The sequence below is a fragment of the Bacillus rossius genome, chromosome 5 (assembly GCF_032445375.1).
Source record: "Bacillus rossius redtenbacheri isolate Brsri chromosome 5, Brsri_v3, whole genome shotgun sequence".
NCBI classification, from domain to species: Eukaryota; Metazoa; Arthropoda; class Insecta; order Phasmatodea; family Bacillidae; genus Bacillus; species Bacillus rossius.
Genome location: NC_086333.1, coordinates 2,614,635 through 2,635,944, shown reverse-complemented (window position 1 = coordinate 2,635,944; position 21,310 = coordinate 2,614,635). Strand labels below are relative to the sequence as shown.

The 21,310-nt window shown below is 40.9% G+C and overlaps 1 protein-coding gene across 1 annotated transcript; it reads left to right on the top strand.

Moving 5' to 3' along the window:
• The first annotated feature begins 685 nt into the window (after positions 1–685).
• Positions 686–8,019, top strand: LOC134532334 (zinc finger and SCAN domain-containing protein 10-like). The gene is made up of 4 exons (XM_063368755.1): positions 686–728; positions 3,397–3,498; positions 3,602–3,683; positions 3,930–8,019. The coding sequence occupies exon 4, from the start codon at positions 3,938–3,940 to the stop codon at positions 4,850–4,852; it is 915 nt and encodes a 304-aa protein (XP_063224825.1). The 5' UTR covers positions 686–728; positions 3,397–3,498; positions 3,602–3,683; positions 3,930–3,937; the 3' UTR covers positions 4,853–8,019.
• Positions 8,020–21,310: the final 13,291 nt, after the last annotated feature.

The following is a 21,310-nucleotide window of genomic DNA, read 5'->3' as shown; positions in this document are numbered from 1 at the left end:
TACGAATTTGATTCTGTAAAAACCATTTGTAGCGCCCTGTGTTCTGTACTCTCCGCCTTGTTAGACGTTTTGAAGTAATAAAAAAAAAAGTTAAAACTATTGTAATGACTTTTTAATTCTCCTTCCGTTTACAAAATAATAATTTGCGGTTGAAAAGGTAATCATAAAATTTACAAAAATGGTATTTTACAGTCAGGTATTTAAATATGAAAGTGTTGAAAAAAAATTCGTATAAAATAACGTAATTTATATATTTTTCAATAAGTTAGTATATTTTTTCCTTTGGAGCAAAGTGGGTATCGTGGTGAATCTTCCAGCTGCCAGGAGCTGAGTGATTCTGATTGGCTAGTGAATATCCCCACTGTGCCATCGGCCCTAGGCAGGGATTGTCAGCCTCCCTCCCGATTTCCCCTACATCCCACCCAATTTTTCCACCTGGTTCTCCTCCCGTATATTTCAAATCGCACTAACCCTTGCATGCAAATCCCTTCCCACCTTTCCCCTCGATCCTCCCCCTCGACCCCTCCCCCATTTGCGAAAAATCGCGCTGACATCGCAGTGGCTCCCACGCATCCTGATTGGCTTGAGCCTGTGACCAAGGGGGGAATTTGCCTATAAATTGCCGTGTGAGACGACGGGGGCTTCACTTTTGGTCTTGCCACCGTCACCGCATGTTCCCGTTCGAGCTTCGTTGCGACTATTTCTGTATCTACAACTCCAGCAGCTTGGTAAGTACTTCTCCGTATATTTTAACTTTGAAATTTTTCCAAACGTTTCCAACTTTGAAATTTTTCCGAACTGTAAATTTTTTAACTTTTACATTACGGTCTCGCGTGTGTGTACACCTTCGCTGCGTCCTTCACTCAGTCAGCAAGCCTAACAGCTGGCCACTGGGTGAAGGCCGCTGCTGAGCCAGCTAGTACGTGACGTGGTGATAACACCCGAGCGAGCACGCACGGCTGACGCGACGCCCGCTGGCTCCCCGGCCAGCCGGCCGGCAGAGAGAGAGCGTAGGGAAAATAAAAGTACGCACTATAAGAGCATCCCACTCTTAGATTGCAGTGTGGAAGTAAATGGGTTCATTCTCTCTCTCTCTAACACACGCCGATTGCCGTTAGCACTGTCCTTGTTTCTTCGTCCGTTGTTGCCAAATATCAAACGAAATTTAAAATTTTAATTTTTGGACCAAGCTTTTTTTCATATTGTATAGAATCAAAATACGCATCAGGCAATGCTTATTTTGAATACTTAACAATATTTTAAGTGTCCGCAAAAATTAAAAAACATAACTTATTCGCTGCGAACTGTTTTGAAGTATTCCGATATGTTACACATCAAAAAAAGAAAACCTACATGTGTATTTCATTCAGATTTTTTTATTAGTAAATTATTGCCTTAGGACGCCACCGAACAAATGTTAAGACAAAAACTGTACAGGTTTCACTTAAATAATTTTTTTAATATATTGAAATGCATTTTCTCACAAACTGACACATCAAAACGTTGACCCGCGGAAAATTTTTTTTATATTAAAGATAGATGGGGGACGAAAGCGAGAAAAATGTTCACAATGAATTGAATTAGTTTTTAAAAGCAGCTCCATCTCAATTGCTTCTACAGTTTCCGTGGACATAGCTGTTAAATATGTGTCTTATCAGTACAAGAGCGCGCGCTGCCGTCGTAAGAGGAAACAGGGTCGTGCGTTTAGATAAGTGGGGTTCTGTCCTACAAGCAATTTCAAATACATGGCTTCCTTAGTCAACAAAAAATATTATAATCGATTCTTGAACATAATATGTAAAATGTATGAAATAAATACGAAGGAATTCAATAGCGATCATGGTACAAAATTTTTAATTATTTTTCTATCCTTCTCAACACCAAGCATCTTATCAAACATTGTTTTAGACAAAGTTTTGGAAAATAATTATGATATTATTACAAACAATTTAAACAGATTTGATAAGGTGTCTACTAAGGCAGTTACGTTTTTTTTGTCCGGTGAAATTTTTTTTCGAACCCATGCAGTTATGGCTGGTCGTATCAAAAATGTATTTAGAAAACTTTTTCGGCATTAGGTAATCCGAGTTATCATACGTTAAAACGGATGCGATATTATTCATATTATTGGAGTTGTTGCGATTTTTCTGTTTTTCAAAAAATCTTCCCCATTTCGAACCAATTGTTCGGATTTTTCCCATAACTTACTCGACCGAGAATTTCCATTACCGTATTTTATTTATCATTTTGGACACGACTTGTCCAAAAATACGGCATTTATCGGGCCCATGAAAATGTTATATATATATATATATATATATATATATATATATATATATATATATATATGGGATTTTTAGAACAGAAAAGAAAACTATAAGAAATTTTCGTCTACAATAGGTAGTTTTTATTTGAAATTTACATAAAAGTGGCATTATTACAAATTTATATGTGTAATAGTATAAAATATTATAAATTACGATATGATTTCTTAAAATGCTTCATGTTCGATCCAAATCACAAAGACACTGATCTCCTGAAATTCGTAATGTGTTAGAGATTTGGCAACAGCGCGCGCCATAAGCCGTGTACTGCAATCTAAGAGTGGGACGGGCTATAGGCATAGCAATCGGCTGTTTTCGAAAAATGTTTAAGAAATTATTACAATTTCCGTCTCGTAATTTGTGAGAGTGTTTATTTTTTCACGTCTAAGATTGGTACTGCTTAGATGATGTGTGCGAGTGGAACTGTTTAGAGCCTGCGTTCGTTAGTTTCAGTATTACTATTGTAGAGTCGTGATTATTACAATTTTTTCAAGTCGAAATTATTAGTACCATCAGGTGCAGTATATTTCATCTTTTAATAATATTTTTCCCTGGCATACATGTTAGTTATTATTCATGCATAAACGACTTAGCTCGAAACAAAATGGATGCCGTGCACACCCGTGTCCTACCGACGGGCAGCGCGCGCACAGCGTCCCCTCCCTGCTTCAGCCCCCACCCGTGGTGCGCGGAGCAGTCCCCTCCCTCCTCAAGGATGGACTGCCCCCCCCTCATCCTCGGCGCGTGCGGACCCTACCCTCCCCCCGCGCTCCTGACCGTCCACGTGCATTGAGCGATGGTTCCGTCGCGCCCTGCAGCTTACGTCTGGCTAGGTACCGCGCACCGCCGCATGGGGCGCTCAAGTCGACCTGCCTGCCCCCTCGCCTGGCCCAAAAAAATAAATAACAGATGCACGCGCACTTGCTATCATAATCAAATAGAAAAAAAAATTGTTTGATAAAAAATAGAAAAAAAAATTATTAAAAAAACTAAATACAAAAATATACAAAAAAAACTACGAGTAAATTACTATTGTAGTGCATTTACGTAAAAATACTGTATGTGTTTGCAGGTATTCAGTGCTTCTCCTTGCGTCGAGCTACTCTCCAGTGTGATCCGCTTGGAGAACGCCTGTCTGCCCTCTGGAGTCCTGCACCGTTCCTCTTCGATTCCGGTCAGTACATAAAACATAAAATTTTGACATCAGTGTCTTTGCGCTGTCTTGAAAAAAAAAAATTTCGAGTGCTAAGCCAGGTGGTCTCTTTTCTGTGTTACAGGTTCCTGTGTGCTGTACGGCGTTCCAGCCCTCCTCGTTGTGCGTGCGTGCAGTACACACAGAGTCGTTCCTGTGTTCTTCTGGTAAGTTGAATTTAATTTTTTTAATGCGTGGGTAGTTGTTTCTGCGTGCGTGTAGCTGTCTTTTTGCTAGTGTATTTCGTTTGTGTGTAGGTGTGGTTGTATTTATGCACGTGTATTTGTTTGTGTGCTTGTTTCTGATGTTTTGTGTGTGTGTGTGGTTGTATTTATGCACATGTATTTGTTTGTGTGTGTTTGTGTGATAATTATGATGTTCCTGTTGCTATAATTTTTCCGTTGGTGTTACAGACTTCATCATGAAGAGGACTGCGTCCATGGCCGAGCCCTCGACATCGGGAGCCGTCCAGCCCTCGACATCGGGGTCAGCACAGGTATGTGCACCAAAACCACCAGGGAATGGGTGTGCTTTCTGTGGCAAATTGTTTTCAGCTAGCCGTAGTGCTAGACGGCACGAGAAAGTGTGTGCAGCTAATCCTGGCTGTAATGCAGCAAGCCAATATCATATCTGCGGTATGACACTAAGCCGCAAAGATAGTTTGGCTCGTCACATCAGAACATGCGAGGGCACCATCGAGCACAGCACAGGCTTGAGGTGCATTCACTGCGGGCAGCAATTTGAACATAGCCACCATGCCAGACGCCACGAGAAGAGCCAGTGCTCATTCAATCCTGGATGTATTAGCTATAAATGCATAAAGTTCCAGGGCGAATTCACACGTAAAGATAATCTGTTTGTGCACATCAAGACGTGCAATGGCCTGGCTCCCAAGAGATGTCGCACGGCCGAGCCCTCTGGCCTGCAACAGCCCGGCCCCAGCACTCGTCCGCAATACGTGGCGAGTGTGCCCGACCAGGCACAGCGAGACTTGGAGGCGCAAGTGCCTGACCAGGCTCAGGTTGACTTGGAGGCAGGCGGTACCGGGTTCGTTGAGGCAGAGAGCGCGTTCCGCAGAAATTTAAAGACCTTAGTGGCAGTCAACAATGGTGCGACAAAAGACATTTGCACGTACCTGGGCGAAATGAAAAATAACTTGATAAATCGCATTTCCCAGGAAGTACGTGAAAATGGCCCAGTGAAGTTCAATGTATGGCTTGAATGTGATTATGCCAAGCCCGCTCCCTTCGATGAAGGTGTAGACAAGAGGGCGTTCAAGACGAAGAATATACCCATCTACGAAGAGAGCGACATTGAAGAGGCAGTAACAGAATGAATTGAGAAAATATGTAGGGAGGAAGACGAATATGTCAGTAAAGGCTCGGGGTGGACTCTGTCTGCAGTAAAGAAAATTCAGCTCCGTTTCAACAAGTTAGTGCCTCTTCGAGTCTCCTCCTACATTGATCTGCTTGCTGTCATCAAGAACCGTGAAGCGTGCATAAACCCTAAGAACCTGGAAGACAACGAGTGCTTCAAGTGGGCCATACTGGTGCGGTACGTGGAGGGGGTGAGTCCCCAACATGTGGACAAGCACTACATTGAGCTTGAAAACAAATTTGATTTTTCAGGATTGGAGTTCCCTACCCCCCTCCACCAAATCAAAGTATTTGAGAGGAACAATCTCGAAGTGTCTGTCAACGTCTACAACATTGACGAGGACAACAAGATCGCGCCAATGCGTGTGGGGAAGGAAGAAAAACGTCATCATTTCGACCTCCTGTTGCTAACGTCCGAAGATAGGAACTCTCATTTCTGCTATATTAAGAACTTCTCAAGACTCGTCAGGCCTCAGATCACTGCCCATGACCACAAAATCCATGTCTGCAAGAGATGCTTCACGTACTATCACGATTTGACACGAGATTCGGGGCTGACAGGGCAGCAGTGTCTCGACGCGCACAAGAAATTCTGCAACACCCATGCTCCTGTGCGCGTCGAGATGCCGAAGCCAGACAAGAACGGCCAGCCCCCTGTCATGGAATTCAAAAACTATCACCACATGACAAAGATGCCCATCGTCGTATACGCAGACTTTGAGGCCATGCTCGTGTCCATCTCATCATGCCAGCCGGACCCCCAGCAATCAAGCACACAGGCCTACCAGAAGCACGAAGCTTATAGTTATTGCATATATGTCAAGGTGGATAATGATGTGATCCCAGCCACACTCACCACCTCGCTGCCGCAAGAGCCGATGCTATACAGGGGTCCCGATGCTGAAGCAAAATTCGTGGAGGACATAGTCAATATTGGGAATCAGGTGAAGGAAATATACGAGACGAGGCTGCCCATGACGTCGCTGACGGCTCAAGGGTATGCCAGATTCACCGCAGCCCAACAGTGCTGCTACTGTAATACAGTATTTACGGCTGATAATTATAAAGTCAAGGACCACGACCACTTCAGTGGAAAGTACCTTGGTGCCGCCTGCAACAGCTGCAACCTTCTGCGCAGGCGACCCAAGAAGCTTGTTGTGTACTTCCACAATCTGGGCTATGATGAGAAGTTCATCATCAAGAAACTGGGCTACGACAACAAGGAAATATTCATGATTCCCCACACGCAGGAAAAAATGATAACATTTTCGAAAAGTCAGGGCGAAAAATTCTCCGTACAGTTTATCGATACTTTCAGGTTCATGGCTCACAGTTTCGCGTCCCTTGCATCGTACCTGCCAGCCGACAAATTCAAAGAGACTTCAAAGTATTTCACAACAGAAGAAATGTCCCTCGTCACGAGAAAGGGTATATTCCCTTATGATTATGTTTCCAGCTGGGATAAACTGGACGAGCCACAACTGCCTGCAAAGGAAGATTTTTACAATATATTAAATGACAGCAATGTCAGCGCTGCCGATTACGAGCATGCGCAGGCAGTGTGGAACAAGTTCGGCTGTGTGACCCTGGGTGACTACAGCGACGTATATTTAAAGACGGACGTGCTGCTTCTTGTAGACGTTTTCAAGAACTTTCGTCAGCTCTGTCTCGACACGTACGGGCTTGACTGCAGTCACTACGTCAGTTCCCCAGGGTTCACGTTCGACGCAATGTTGAAACAGACGCAGGTACAGCTGGAGTTGATGACCGACTACGATATGTACATGTTCGTCGAAGCTGGGATCAGGGGCGGGGTGGCACAAGTGGTCAAGCACCACTGCAAGGTCCAACAACGTCTGCCTTCCCCGCACCTACGATCCCAGCCAGTCGTCGAAGCACATACTCTATCTGGACGCCAACAACCTCTACGGATGGGCCATGTCGTTGCCGCTGCCAGTCAGAAGCTTCAGGTGGGTGGGCACGGACATTGACGTGATGTCGATACCTGACGAGGGGCAGACGGGCTACATCCTTGAAGTCGATGTAGAGTATCCGTCTGCCCTCCACGAGGACCACAAAGATCTGCCGTTCCTCCCCGTCAACAAGTGCCCGCCCGGCTCGAGTCAAACTAAATTAATGACAACTTTCGAGCATAAGGAAAATTATTTAATTCATTATAGAAACCTGAAGCAAGCTCTCCAGCACAGACTGTGAATTAAGAAGGTACACAGAGTCCTGGAATTCAAGCAGCGTGCCTGGATGAAGTCCTATATTGAAAAAAATACATTTAAGGGACAACATGCTAGCAATGACTTTGAGAAGGAGTTTTTCAAGCTGGCAAATAATTCCTGCTTTGGCAAGCTTATAGAGAATAAATTCAAGCGGCAGCGTATGGAACTCGTATGCAGCGAGGCGAGGCTCCGAAAAGTGATTATCAAGCCAGCGTTCCAGGACCAAACCATTTTGGACGAAGACTTGTCGCTAATAAAACTCCAACATGAGAAAATTTATCTTGATCGCCCTATATATGCGGGGTTCTCGGTTCTGGACTTGTCCAAGACATTGATGTACGATTTCCACTATGATGTGATGAAGACAAGATATAAAAACAACATCACGCTGGTGTACATGGACACGGACAGTTTCATCTACGAAATCAAAACGCGCAATTTCTACCAGGACCTGGCCGACGACTCTGCGCTCATGAGTGTATTTGATACGAGCGCGTATCCCATTGACCACCCCTGCTACTCACCCACCAATAAAAAAGTGGTGGGTAAGTTCAAGGATGAGTGCAATGGCATGGTGATGGAGGAGTTTGTCGGCCTCAGAGCTAAATTATATATGTACAGATATGGGGAAACGATTACAAAGAGAGCAAAAGGAATTCAGAAATGTGTAGTGAAAAATAAAATATTATTTGAAGATTTTCTCGAGGTCCTGGAGCAGCACACCGAGAAGCGTGTAAACGTCCGGTCCATAAGGTCGCACCAAATGACATTATATACAGAATGTACGAATAAATTGGCACTCTCATGGCACGATGATAAGCGGCGAATATGTGATGATGGTATACACACATTACCATATGGGTACAATGGTTAATGTTATTTTAACAATACCGCAGTATTTATGCAAAAATGAATTTGATAGCAAAAAGGTATTTTTTTCCTTCCACAAAAAAAAAGCAACTGAACTAATAACATGAAATGTTGAAACTGGTGTCTGTGCTCGTACGTTTCGCGCAGTGTTCTCTGACGGTGTCCCAGGCTGTTGTGGTAGCCGAGAAGAAGACCCTGACGGGAATCTGTACCGTGATGTACGAGTATGGGACTAGAGTTTGCCTCTTGGTAGCCACCCATGTCTCTGTTGATTTGGTGTACATAGCCTTCGTCGATGGATTTTTCATCGTTGGTTTCCTGAGTCCGCTCGTTGTAATTTTGTTGCACCTACACTGTTTCGTGGTGCTATTTTTTTGTTTATTTTTTTGCACCTAGATTTATGGTTTTCTGGTGCTATTTTTCCTTGATTTTTTGCACTCCACACTGTTTCATGGTTCGGTTTGTTTTGTTCATGCACCCACACACGCTGTTTCGTGGTGCGATTCATTTTCTTCATGCACCTACACACTGTTTCGTGGTGCTTATTTGGTTGGTTGGTTGGGATGGCAGTGGTGGTGTTTTGCATCCTCGTTGTTTGCGGTGCTGCGCTCTCTTGGTTGGTTGGTTGGGATGGAAGTGGTGGTGTTTTGCATCCTCGTTGTTTGCGATGCTGCGTTCTCTTGGTTGGTTGGTTGGGATGGCAGTGGTGGTGTTTTGCATCCTCGTTGTTTGCGATGCTGCGCTCTCTTGGTTGGTTGGTTGGGATGGCAGTGGTTGTTTTATGCATCCTCGTTGTTTGCGATGCTGCGCTCTCTTGGTTGGTTGGTTGGGATGGCAGTGGTGGTTTTATGCACCTACTTTGGTTGCGTTGCTGCGCTCTCTTGGTTGGTTGGTTGGGATGGCAGTGGTGGTTTTATGCACCTCCGTCGGTGCAAGAATTTTTTTACACTAATGTGTTTTACACCGATGCGTTTTTTTACACTGATGCGTTTTACACTGATGCGTTTTTTTACACCGATGCGTTTTACACTGATGCGTTTTTTTACACCGATGCGTTTTACACTGATGCGTTTTTTTTACATCGATGGAGTTCTTACGTCGGTGGATTTATTTTTTTTATCGATGGGCTTTGACATCGATGGAGTTCTTACGCGGTGGGCTCTTACATCGGTGGAGTTCTTACGTCGATGGGCTCTTACATCGGTGAAGGTCTTACATCGATGGGCTTTGACGGTGGTGGAGATAGTGAGGGTACGTTTTTGCGGCTGTATTGATTGTGGAGCTACGTTGTTTGGTTGGTTGGGATGGAAGTGGTGGTGTTTTGCATCCACGTTGATTTGTGGTGCTACGTTTTTTGGTTGGTTGGTTGGGATGGAAGTGGTGGTTTTATGCACCTACGTTGATTTGTGGTGCTGTGCTCTCTTGGTTGGTTGGTTGGGATGGCAGTGGTGGTTTTATGCACCTACGTTGTTTCTGGTGCTGCGCTCTCTTGGTTGGTTGGTTGGGATGGAAGTGGTGGTGTTTCGCATCCTCGTTGTTTGCGATGCTGCGCTCTCTTGGTTGGTTGGTTGGGATGGCAGTAGTGGTTTTTTGCATCCTCGTTGTTTTCGATGCTGCGCTCTCTTGGTTGGTTGGTTGGGATGGCAGTGGTTGTTTTATGCACTTACGTTTGTTTGTGGTGGTGCGCTTTTGGTTGGTTGGTTGGGATGGAATTGGTGGTTTTATGCACCTACGTTGGTTTGTGGTGCAAGAATTTGTTTTACACTGATGCGTTTTTTACACCGATGCGTTTTTTTACACTGATGCGTTTTACACTGATGCGTTTTTTTACACCGATGCGTTTTACACTGATGCGTTTTTTTACACTGATGCGTTTTACACTGATGCGTTTTTTTTACATCGATGGAGTTCTTACGTCGGGGGATTTATTTTTTTTCATCGATGGGGTTTGAAATCGGTGGAGTTCTTACGTCGATGGGCTCTTACATCGGTGAAGGTCTTACATCGATGGGCTTTGACGGTGGTGGAGATGGTGAGGGTACGTTTTTGCACCTGCATTGATTGTGGAGCTATGTTTTTTGGTTGGTTGGGATGGAAGTGGTGGTGTTTTGCATCCACGTTGTTTGTGGTGCTACATTTTTTGGTTGGTTAGTTGGGTTGGAAGTGGTGGTGTTTTGCACCTACGTTGATTTGTGGTGCTACGTTTTTTGGTTGGTTGGTTGGGATGGCAGTGGTGGTTTTATGCACCTACGTTGTTTTTGTGGTGCTGCGCTCTCTTGGTTGGTTGGTTGGAATGGAAGTGATGGTGTTTTGCATCCTCGTTGTTTGCGATGCTGTGCTCTCTTGGTTGGTTGGTTGGTTGGGATGGCAATGGTGGTGTTTTGTATCCTCGTTGTTTGCGATGCTGCGCTCTCTTGGTTGGTTGGTTGGGTTGGAAGTGGTGGTTTTATGCACCTGCGTTGTTTTTGTGGTGCGATTTGTTTTGTTCATACACCTACACATACTGTTTCGTGGTGCAATTCGTTTTGTTCATGCACCTACACACTGTTTCGTGGTGCTTATTTGGTTGGTTGGTTGGTTGGTTGGGATGGCAGTGGTGGTTTTATGCATCCTCGTTGTTTGCGATGCTGCGCTCTCTTGGTTGGTTGGTTGGTTGGGATGGAAGTGGTGGTGTTTTGCATCCTCGTTTGCGGTGCAAGCATTGTTTACATTGATGCTTTTATATGCGATTTTATTCTTTTTTATGCGTTTTTATGTGATTTATGCGTTTTTTTATGCATCGTTGGGCTCCTTACATCGATGGAGTCATGTCGATGGGGCTCCTAACATCGATGGTGTCATGTTGATGGGGTCACTACGATGGACTCCTATCATCGATGGAGTCATGACGTTGGGCTCCTTACATCGGTGGGGACGGTGTCGCGTCCTGGAAGAATGATCAGAAACGAAGCGGTGTGTCGGGACACGACTATTAGAGAGAGAGCCACTGTAGAGCCGAGTTCCACTAGGGAACGTAAAAAGTAGACTTATGAAAGTGTCATTAAAGAATTAAAATTGTAATTACAGAAATACTGTACATAGTAGTTAATAAACCTAAAAGTAACACATTTCACAGCTTCCAACACAATGCTGCAGGATAAACAATATACTTACTGTAACTCTATAATTAGTATAATATGTGAGCCTATCAATATTTTATTGTTATCATAAACAAATTTGTGATATATTTTAAAAGAAACAAAATGCACGTGTATATTGATACTCTTCTACTTTGTAAAGCTACAAAACAAGACAGTGTACTAATCTGTGCCACGAATCGCGCAACAGAAATGCAGGCGTTGTATATAACATTATAACGTAACTCACCAACGTATTACTCATTCTGCAAGAGAGGTCGGAGTTACCATTCCAATATACCTTACTTCGCCCACGCTCGTGAGTGAATTTAACTTTAATTTCCTATTCTGAGCTGGAGTATTAATGTGTTGAGTCGAACCATTACGTGGCTTGTGTCAATGGACAAATATTATGAATTATTTTGGGTTCAATATTTTTGTGTTGTCATCATTTGTGGTTTTTTTTTCCCGTTCTCTTAGTACATTTTTCTTTGTTTTTCTTTGTTTGTTGACCATATTCCTGTTTCGTAATATTTTTTAATGTTCATATCCTTGTTGACAACAGCAATTAATTGCTTAATTTTGTGTGTTTTTTGTCTTTTTTGGGTATTTTTATTTATTTATTTTATTTATTAGTTTTTCTTCAACAGAAAAAATTTCTTAGCAATGGCGTATGTCCAAAAACTTACATCAAGTCACAAATATCCCCAGCAGAACTTTATGGTTGCCATTCAGACATGGAACAGCATTTTAATACAGTGACGAAATAATAAGGTACGCATAAGAAAACCTGTAAGACGATGCATTTGATGTGTAGCAGCTTTATAGTTACGTAATCATATTCCAAAGTATTACCAAGATTTTAATTTTAAACATTTTCGTGATATTCTATAACCACATTAAAAAAAGAAAACCCGCTTTACAGAAGGATAGATTAAAAGAAAAAAAAAGCTTTTAAACACATTACGAAAAAATACCACCCTGTTCCTTCATACAAAACATTTTTAGACATGTATAAACCCTTAGATAAACAATAAAAGCAAGATGGGAAAAACTGACAAAGGCGACGCTAACACAAAATTTTTCTCTTTTATTTGCTACATACAACAGTCACTCTCAATGAAATGCCAATATTAATTCTAGCTTATCTCTGGACCTTCACAACTGCTTCTTTTGCTAAGGGATTAGTAAACATACCTACTATTTAATCCTCCCTCGCGACGTTTACTAATAAACAAAATTTTCATATAAAGCATCCAAGATAGAGTGATATTTAATTGATATATCCTGAAGGCATAATATGTTATTGACAATTATCATTGCTAGTAGGTGTATTTGGTTCATATGGGGGCACCAGGATCCAGGTCGGAAGCCTAAGATCCATGGCGGCCATCTTGGATTATGGTCACTTCCTGCGGCCATCTTGGATTTGACCTTGACCATTGACCCCGATGGCCATTTTGTTTTTCTAGAACATTCCGCCATTTTGTTTTCTAGAACATTCTGCTTTTTCGAGTTTCGTCCGCCATCTTGAAAATCTTTATTTATTATCCGATTTTAATTTTAAAAAATTAAAAATTTATAAAAAAAATTAAATAACCAAAATTATTAAAAAAATTAAAAAATATATTATTTAATAAAATTTTTAAAAACTTGTGTATCTAACACCCCACTCCTCAACATTACAAATAAACCATCTAGCACCCCGCTCCTCTGTTACAATGACATCGCCGTCGAACACCCCACTTATCCCTGTTACAATTTTTCGTTACACCGCATTCTTTAAAATAATTTATTATCAAAATATAAAATATATACCATCGTTGCCTGCGGAGGCAGTCATCTTGTTTAGTGGAGACCGTCATCTTGATTTCATCTGATGTATGTTATAATCGGGTGTAGGTTTATAAAGTACCTTATTGTATATAAGGGTGAATTTCTATCCCGTACCAACATTATTATGACCTTTATAGACAAAAATCCACAAAATCCACAGTCATTTTGTTGTTGTAACCACCATTTATTCTTAAACTCTTATCATTTATAGGTTTTAACTAAAATATATGTTATCAATAATATCGTTGTGGATGCGATAGTTAAAGTAATGATAATTTTAAAAAACATTTATTACTCTATCTTAGCGGACCAGAAAATTTTCAGAGTCCTAACTCACAAGTAATATTCTCTTCTCATGTTTGCGTACTCGTGTTTAAAATGGAAGCAGATATTTTTAATGTCTGCGTATAATTACATTCCTAAACAAGTTCATGTTTGCGTACTCGTGTTTTAAAGCTGCATGGAAGCAGATATTTTTAATGTCTGCGTATAATTACATTTTACCATTCTCTAAGACATTCATAAGTATTAGTACTTTGGATGATATAGGTGTTATGTTAAAAAAATAAACAATTTGACGGAAGCAAATTCATAGAAAAGGACGCACAATCGGAAGCACAATCAACAAAAAGGAAGCACATTTGGTAGCACAATCAACAAAAAGGAAGCCCAATCGGAAGCACAGTCAACAAAAAGGAAGCACATTTGGATGCACAATCAACAAAAAAGGAAGCACATTTGGAAGCACAATCAACAAAAAGGAAGCACAATCGAACATTTTACGTTTCAACTTAATGTCTGATCGCTATAGTGTATATGATGCACTTACAACACACCTCAGCCATTACCTACTGCCGCTACGAGATGCATTTCATATCAAATGAAAATAGTATTTTTTTTAAGTCGTGGCAAGAAGTCGAAGTAAATAAAATATCAAAAAAAAAAATATTTAACACTATTTAATAAAAAAACACACAATCCTTCGCACCATCTTCTCCCCCTTGTTAACACAATACAATTCAGAAACATTACCGACCCCCTTCACAACACCCCGCTCCGCAGTAGGTACTTTCCATACTAGCCATCAATTACTTTGTCCACACAACTATACAAGCATCACACAGCTTCAAAGTCGATAATTGAGGAATAAGTGCCTAATATTCCCTCACCACAGCGGCAATATCCTCCACAGTCAGAGTGGAGGTGTTCACAGGTACATCTGCGATGTCTTCCCTGGACTCTTCGTCTTCATCCATCGCAAGAACTTCTTCCTGGCCGCTAGCCTCCTGACAGCACGCATATAACTCATCCTCAACAATCTTCTCATAGGTGGCCCGACACATCTTACTAGCTCTGTTGATAACTACGAATGATACATCCTAAGGCTGCAATTGTTCAACTGTCCCCACCCCTCTACCCTTTCTATTGCAGTCCTGTTCGTGCGGGCCAAGCACACACGTCACTGACGCACGGCCTTTGACGTCAGCAGACCTACCCCCTCCCCCCTCATCCTGAACCATCCATACCCCAAATAGCTGCGTCATTTAGACCTGTCGCCACACGTCCCCAGCCTCCTAATACCATTTTAAGCACCTTCGACGAACGTCCCAAACTCTGGTAACTAGTGAAAAGTTTCAAACAGTACATAAATAAATACTTTTTTTTATTTATTTTAGACTTGCATTTATTAATATTAAAATTTACAACATTTCAAAACATTAAAATTTATATGGCATCAGTAGATTTTATCCAACTGATTTTCACAATTATCGAATCCTAGCCACTTCACAAACAAGGGATCATCTTTCTAATATATCAATTTTTCTACTTAATAATCGCTTGGGTACTTGGTAGGCTGAATTTCTTCCCCATAGAATCCGCCACGTATCGCCGAACCTCGTAAATCTTCCGAGTAGTAACATTTCGGATGGTAATTACATATTTTAACAACACGGAATATTTATGTCGACCATTTATAAATACACAAAAAATATTTAATTTTAGTTTTAAGTTTTATTACGCCCAGTTTATTTGCATCAAAATAAACAGTTTTGCATTAATAGGCACTATGAAAGTTTTTCTGTATTTTCTGTTACATATATATCCCCTTTTGCTGCGAACTCCCTTCACATGTCTTCCTTTAGAGCAGGAATAAATCACTCATCCACCCATCCTTTTATCTCTGTGAACATAGATTAATTAATTATTTATTCCGAACAAGGCTACAAGACTTCTTGGCTACAAAGCTGCAAGCTACAACTTACTGACAATCTAGCTCCTATAAGAAAAAATTTTGAACAGTTTATTACCCACTGTACGACAAATTATCAAGTTGGTGAATATGTAACTGTGGACGAAATGCTGGAAGCATTTCGAGGACGTTACAAGTTCCGGCAGTACATAGCTAATAAACCTGCCAAGTATGGACTAAAAGTGTATGTCCTAGTAGTCTCGCGTACATTCTACACAAGCAATTTGAAAATATATGCTGGTAGACAACCTGAGGGTCCGTATAAGTGTGACAACTAGTCAAGTAGTGTGGTAAAGCGTATTGCTGCCCCTATCATCAATACAGATAGGAATATTACTATGGATAATTATTTTACCTCACTGCCCTTAGAAAGAGATCTGCTTCAGAAGAATACTACGATTGTTGGTACACTCAGAAAAAATAAGAAGGAAATTTCTCCTTTATTTGCGAACACAAAGGGAAGGGCACAAAGAAGCAGCATGTTCGCTTTTTCATCTGCAGGTACATTAGTATCTCATGTACCCAAAAAAACAAGAATGTGTTGCTTCTGTCCACACTTAACACTGACGACCAAATTGACGCAACTTCGGGGGAGCTTGAAAAACCCGAGATTATAACATTTTATAATCTAACAAAATGCGGAGTAGATGATGATGAACTGAAAGGTGAATATTCTGTATCAAGGATAAGCTGCAGATGGCCTCTGACAATAATTTTTTTCATTGTTGAATATTGGATGGATAAGCGGCCAAATATTATACTCTTCAAACACTGGAGAAAAACTCTCAAGATGTGTGTTTATAAAGAACTTAGCTTTGCAGCTAATGAAACCACAACTTGTAGCCCGTGCTTCAATCATAACTTTGTCTGTAGCATTGCGAACAACTGTAGCAAGGGCCGCTGGAAGAGAAGCACAAACCGAATCAAAACGAAAATCAGTCCCAGGATTTTGTTCTGTCTGTCCCCGAAAGAAAAATAGAAGAACATCTAAATCGTGTGCCACCTGCAATAAGCTTATTTGCAATGAACATACAATATTCAAATGTTCTGAATGTCCATAAATAATGTGCGCTGAGATAGTGTTTAGGAACATGTATGAAATTATGTGAGCATTTTTAGTTAATATTTGGACATGTCAGTTTATCATGGGACTTGAAATATATGGTACAGTTAATGTGTACCTACCTATTTTATATTTTGAGGTTTTCAATTGTACGAACCAGATCGATGTAACTTATATTGTAAAGTAAGTTAAGCAAAACAAATGCTGAATTCTAATAGATTTAGGTGTTATAAAATGTAAATTTCCATGAAAGCAGTTAATTTTGATGTAGAAATTCTCTATTGCATAGTGTGTGTTCTATTAGTCATAGTCTCAAACGTATAACATAAATTAGTGTGCACTCAAAAGAATCAGTGGATTTAATAACTTTTGTGCTATAAAATGATGAAGTTGTGAATAATGTGTGATTTTCTGTTGCTTCCAACACTACTGCATTTATTGTTGATATATTCGTAGGCCGGACAAAGGAAACTCAGTATACAGCCAAATAGTTTATTGTGATGATGATTTATGTAAAAAAAAAAATTCAAAATTATGTGATAATAATATTAAATATTATTTAAACAAGCAGAGTTGTTTCATTTGCAATAAGTAAAATATTTGGCCTTTTAGAAGTGGTTAAGCACGACTCTAATCGTAAAATTAATTCTGTGAGCAAAATGCTCATGCACGACCACTGGTGTAACATTTTACAATGCGACCAATGACGGGTTAACTAATCCCTTAGCAAAATAAGCAGTTGTAATGGTCCAGAGATAAGCTAGAAGTAATATTGCCATTTCATTGAGAGTTGCTGTTGTATGTAGCAAATAGAAGAGAAAAATTTATTGTTAGCGTCGCCATTGTCAGTTTTTCCCATCTTGCTTTTATTGTTTATCTAAGGGTTTATACATGAGTAAAAATGTTTTGTATGAAGGAACAGAGTGATATTTTTTCGTAATATGTTTAAAAGCGTTTTTTTTTTCCTTTTAATGTATCCTTCTGTAAAGCGGGTTTTCTTTCTTTAATGTGGTTATAGAATATCACGAAGAATTTTAAAACTAGAATCTTGGAAATACTTTACGAACCTGATTACGTAACTATAAAGATGCTACTCATCAAATGCATAGTCTTATTTATAAATAGCTGGTACTCAGGCGGCTTTAACATAATTTGTACTGTAGCTTGTATTCCTTATTTCTTTCTTTACCCCTCAACTGACCTCGTAGTCTAGTGGCTAAGGTCTCTGCTTTCTAACCATGAAGTACTAAGCCCCCCCCCCCCCACCCCCCCCCCCCCCGCCGGGTTAAATCCCAGCTGCCGCCTGGCTTTTTGTACACTTCTCCTGCCTTTGGAGCAACGGTGGCGCTCTCTGGGAGTGAATTCTGGAACTAAGATGATGGATGTAAAATATATGGTGGCCTCCAGCAGACGATGTCAAGATGGCGACTGCCTTCTGGTGTCTTGTTTGAATATCCAGATGCCATATCTCCACCCCTACCCTGTTGCCCACTCAGGGGTGCTCTGTTTACCATTCCCTTCTTTCCCTCCGCACCCTCCTAGTCATGGTTGTCATCAAACACCTATGCTCTCCCTACTATCAGGTTTTACGATGATTCCAAACGGTGCAACAGTATTGATGTGTTGAACCTCGGCTATGAACTACATTCTTGAATTAAGCGTGGGATTTCAGTGGTGAAACTAGTGATGAGGGGTCTTTCTGAGAGCTCTTAAGCATTCTCCTTTTTAAACAAGTGGTAAATGTAAAACGTTAATAGAAGATAAGTAATAAGAAATGTTAGTAGGCTTCGTGTGCATTGAGGATGAAATAATTCGCAATTATTGCAGATTTCAGATTCTACATAGAAAATTTAATACAGTTTGTTAAATTAATCAGGGGAAGAGGTGGCATGATGGAAAGGTCACGTTTTCAGCTTAAAATGATAACACATTAGTAGTATAGTTTGGGGACTCCTGACGTTGTGTTCTGGGTGCGGAGCCAGAGCTTGGACAATGACATCACAACGGCCATCTTGGATGACCTTGACCTTGACCACAACCACGACAGCCATTTTGTATTCGTCATCGTGGATCCGCCATCTTGAAATCGAGCACCCTGCTAATTAATTATGCACTTTTCCTTATGCCCACCATATTGGACGTGTATGACGTCACTGTTGCACTGTTAGTTACGGCCGCTATATTGTATTAGAGATCGTTTCAATTTCGGTTATGGCCACCATTTTGAAAAACCGTAAATTTTATGCTAGAATATCTGGAAAAATTTTAAAATTAATAAGAAATTAAATTTAAAAAATTTAATGAAAAAAATTTAGTAATGCTGTTTCACATTTCGTTACGGCCGCTATCTTGAAAATCCGTAATTTTAAAGTTGGAAAATCGGGAAAATTTATAAAAAAAATTAAGTAATCAAAATTTCAAAATTGTAAAACACCATTGCACGTTCTTTTATGGTCGCCATCATGAATTCTAGAAATGTTGCAACTGCATTATGAGTGCCATCTTTAAAATCAGTTATTTTTATTCTAGAAAATTAAAAAAAAAATTAAAAATTTATAAAAAAAAATAATTAAGCAAAATATTAAATATTATCTAAAACCCGCACGTTCGAACCCAGTGAGGACAAAAATAAAAAAATAGTGACAGATTCTTCCTCCACATAAGCCACCAGCAGATTGACCTCCCACCACTAATACCAAGGTATATATATCGACTGCTATTATGACGTCATGTCCGCATTCATGTTTTCGTCTGCTGGAGGCCACCATCTTTTTTTACGTCTGCTAGAGTGCACTACAATCATGTTAATTTAATTTTTGTCCGCTAGAGTGCAGTATTCATTTATTATTACTGAGGCGTCCGCCATCTTGAAATTTTGGCGCCATCTTGTAAATCTGTAATTATGTAGCTAGTAATTCAGGAAAAATTCCAAAATTCATCAAAAATATCACTCATTGATATAATGATTGAGTCGATCGATTTATCTCCTTTGTTCAATTCTTGGTGAATACAAAAAATATACGTTCAGGTAAAAGCATACTAATTTAATTATAATGATCATAAAGGTTACAAGTTCGAGAAATATAGCAACACAGTTTCAAATTATAAAAAAATTATTTTATCAATTCTACAAAAACAAACAAGCATTTCTCGATTACTACAGTCTTCTTAGAAGGCGAAGCGAGTCATTTGCATGCCTTGACATATGTTTTCGAGTCAGTTATGTATAACAGTTGATCAACCAGTTATGTCTATTAAGTAGCCAGGCACGTAACCGATGACCATGTGCATTCAGTTTGTGGCCATTATGACCAGTTATCAGCTAGGCACATCCAGTCGGTGGTTAGGCACATTAAGTCCGTGGCCAGGCACGTATTTCACTTTCAGGCACGTCCGGTAAGTGACAATACGTTTCCAGTCGGTAGCCAGGAATTGTTTTACTTGAGATCATAGGTTTTAAGTTGTAGATAAGCAAGTGCATGTAGTTAGCACTTAATATTCTTTATTGTCCGTTCACCGTGGTACATATACAGGCGCCATAACCGGAACTGACATTCACCTGTTATCAGTGATGCCAACCATCACGAGCAAGGCAGATGTACAACACCTTCCCCTTTATACTGCGAGACATGTGACCACTTGCTAGGGTTCTAAGGTTTACTTGTTGAGACCAAACTTACATACAAAGTTGTGCAATTGCTTATTAACAGTACACACTATAATTCAGAAAACAAGTATACTGCATGAAACACACATGTGCAATTCACAACTCACTTACAACACACTAATTGACAAGCAGACAACATTACAAATTTAAGCGCTTCACAGGCTTCACCTCCCTTCCACTTTTGGTAGCCAAGGTATGGCCACTGCTGTCTGTTGCTTCTTGAGATTTATCACCCTGCACAGTAGACACATCAGTCACTGCATTCGTCGAAGTTTGAGGCTCAAACCCCCGGAAGTCAGGCTCCAATGATGAGGTGCGTGGAGTCTGCTTCAGGCGGTTACCCTCCTCGCCATCAGTCTTGGTGTTGGGAACCTCGAGCAGGCGTGGAGCTGACTGGTGGGGCTTCTGCGAGGTAGTGGTTTTTCTCAGATGGATCACATTGCGACGCACTATCCTATCACCTGATCCTCGCACCCAATAGGAGCGAGGTGATGAGTGTTTGCCCACAATGACTCCCGGCTCCCACTTGTCATGTTTGTGGGTTTTGACAACCACAGTTTCCCCCTTAACGAATGTTATCTCCTGTCGCCTGGCCGTTTTGTTGTATACGTCTCTCATCTGCTTCTCCTTTGACATTAATGCTCTCACCACGTGTTCTGGGGAGATGACTCTAGGTCTGAGGGTGTTATATGAGACAGGCAGTTTACTCCGAAGTCTCCTATTAAATAGTAACTGAGAGGGGGACCAGTCTAAGCCAGGAAGAGGGGTGTTTCTATATTCACGAAGTAAGTTTCTGAAATCAGTGCCCTGACTTTTGCGTAGCAGCATTTTGCTAATCTTTACTGCCATTTCTGCCAACCCATTACTGCGTGGATAATGAGGACTACTAGTTCGTAGCTCAATTTCACTCAGGGCATAATACTGACGGCATTCATGAGAATTGAATGGCATGTTATCAGCCATCAGCACTCGTGGGAGGCCATGAGTGCTGAATACTTGTTGCATGGCACTGATGACGGCAGAGGAAGTCTTTTTGGGAAGTTCACACACATCTATCCATTTGGAATATTTGTCCACAAGAACCAAATAATCTTTCCCAGCGAAGTCAAAAATGTCTGCACCTACTGTGTCATATGGCAGCTTTGGAATGGGATGTGGGCAGAGGGGCTGTCTGTAGTTGGCTGGGCGAAACTTCTCACACACAGAGCATTTTTGAATGAACTGCACAATATCAACTGACATAGATGGCCAGTAAAACAACTGACGGCCCTTGGACTTGGTCTTCGATTCTCCACAGTGGCCTTCATGAAGCAGCTGTAGAACATATGGTCTTAGAGCCTCAGGAACAACAACCTTATCGCCGAGGAAGACTAAACCACTTTCA

Bases quoted from the DNA above. Each gene is read 5' to 3' on its own strand.
- LOC134532334 (XM_063368755.1), top strand. From the start codon at position 3,938: ATGAAGAGGACTGCGTCCATGGCCGAGCCCTCGACATCGGGAGCCGTC.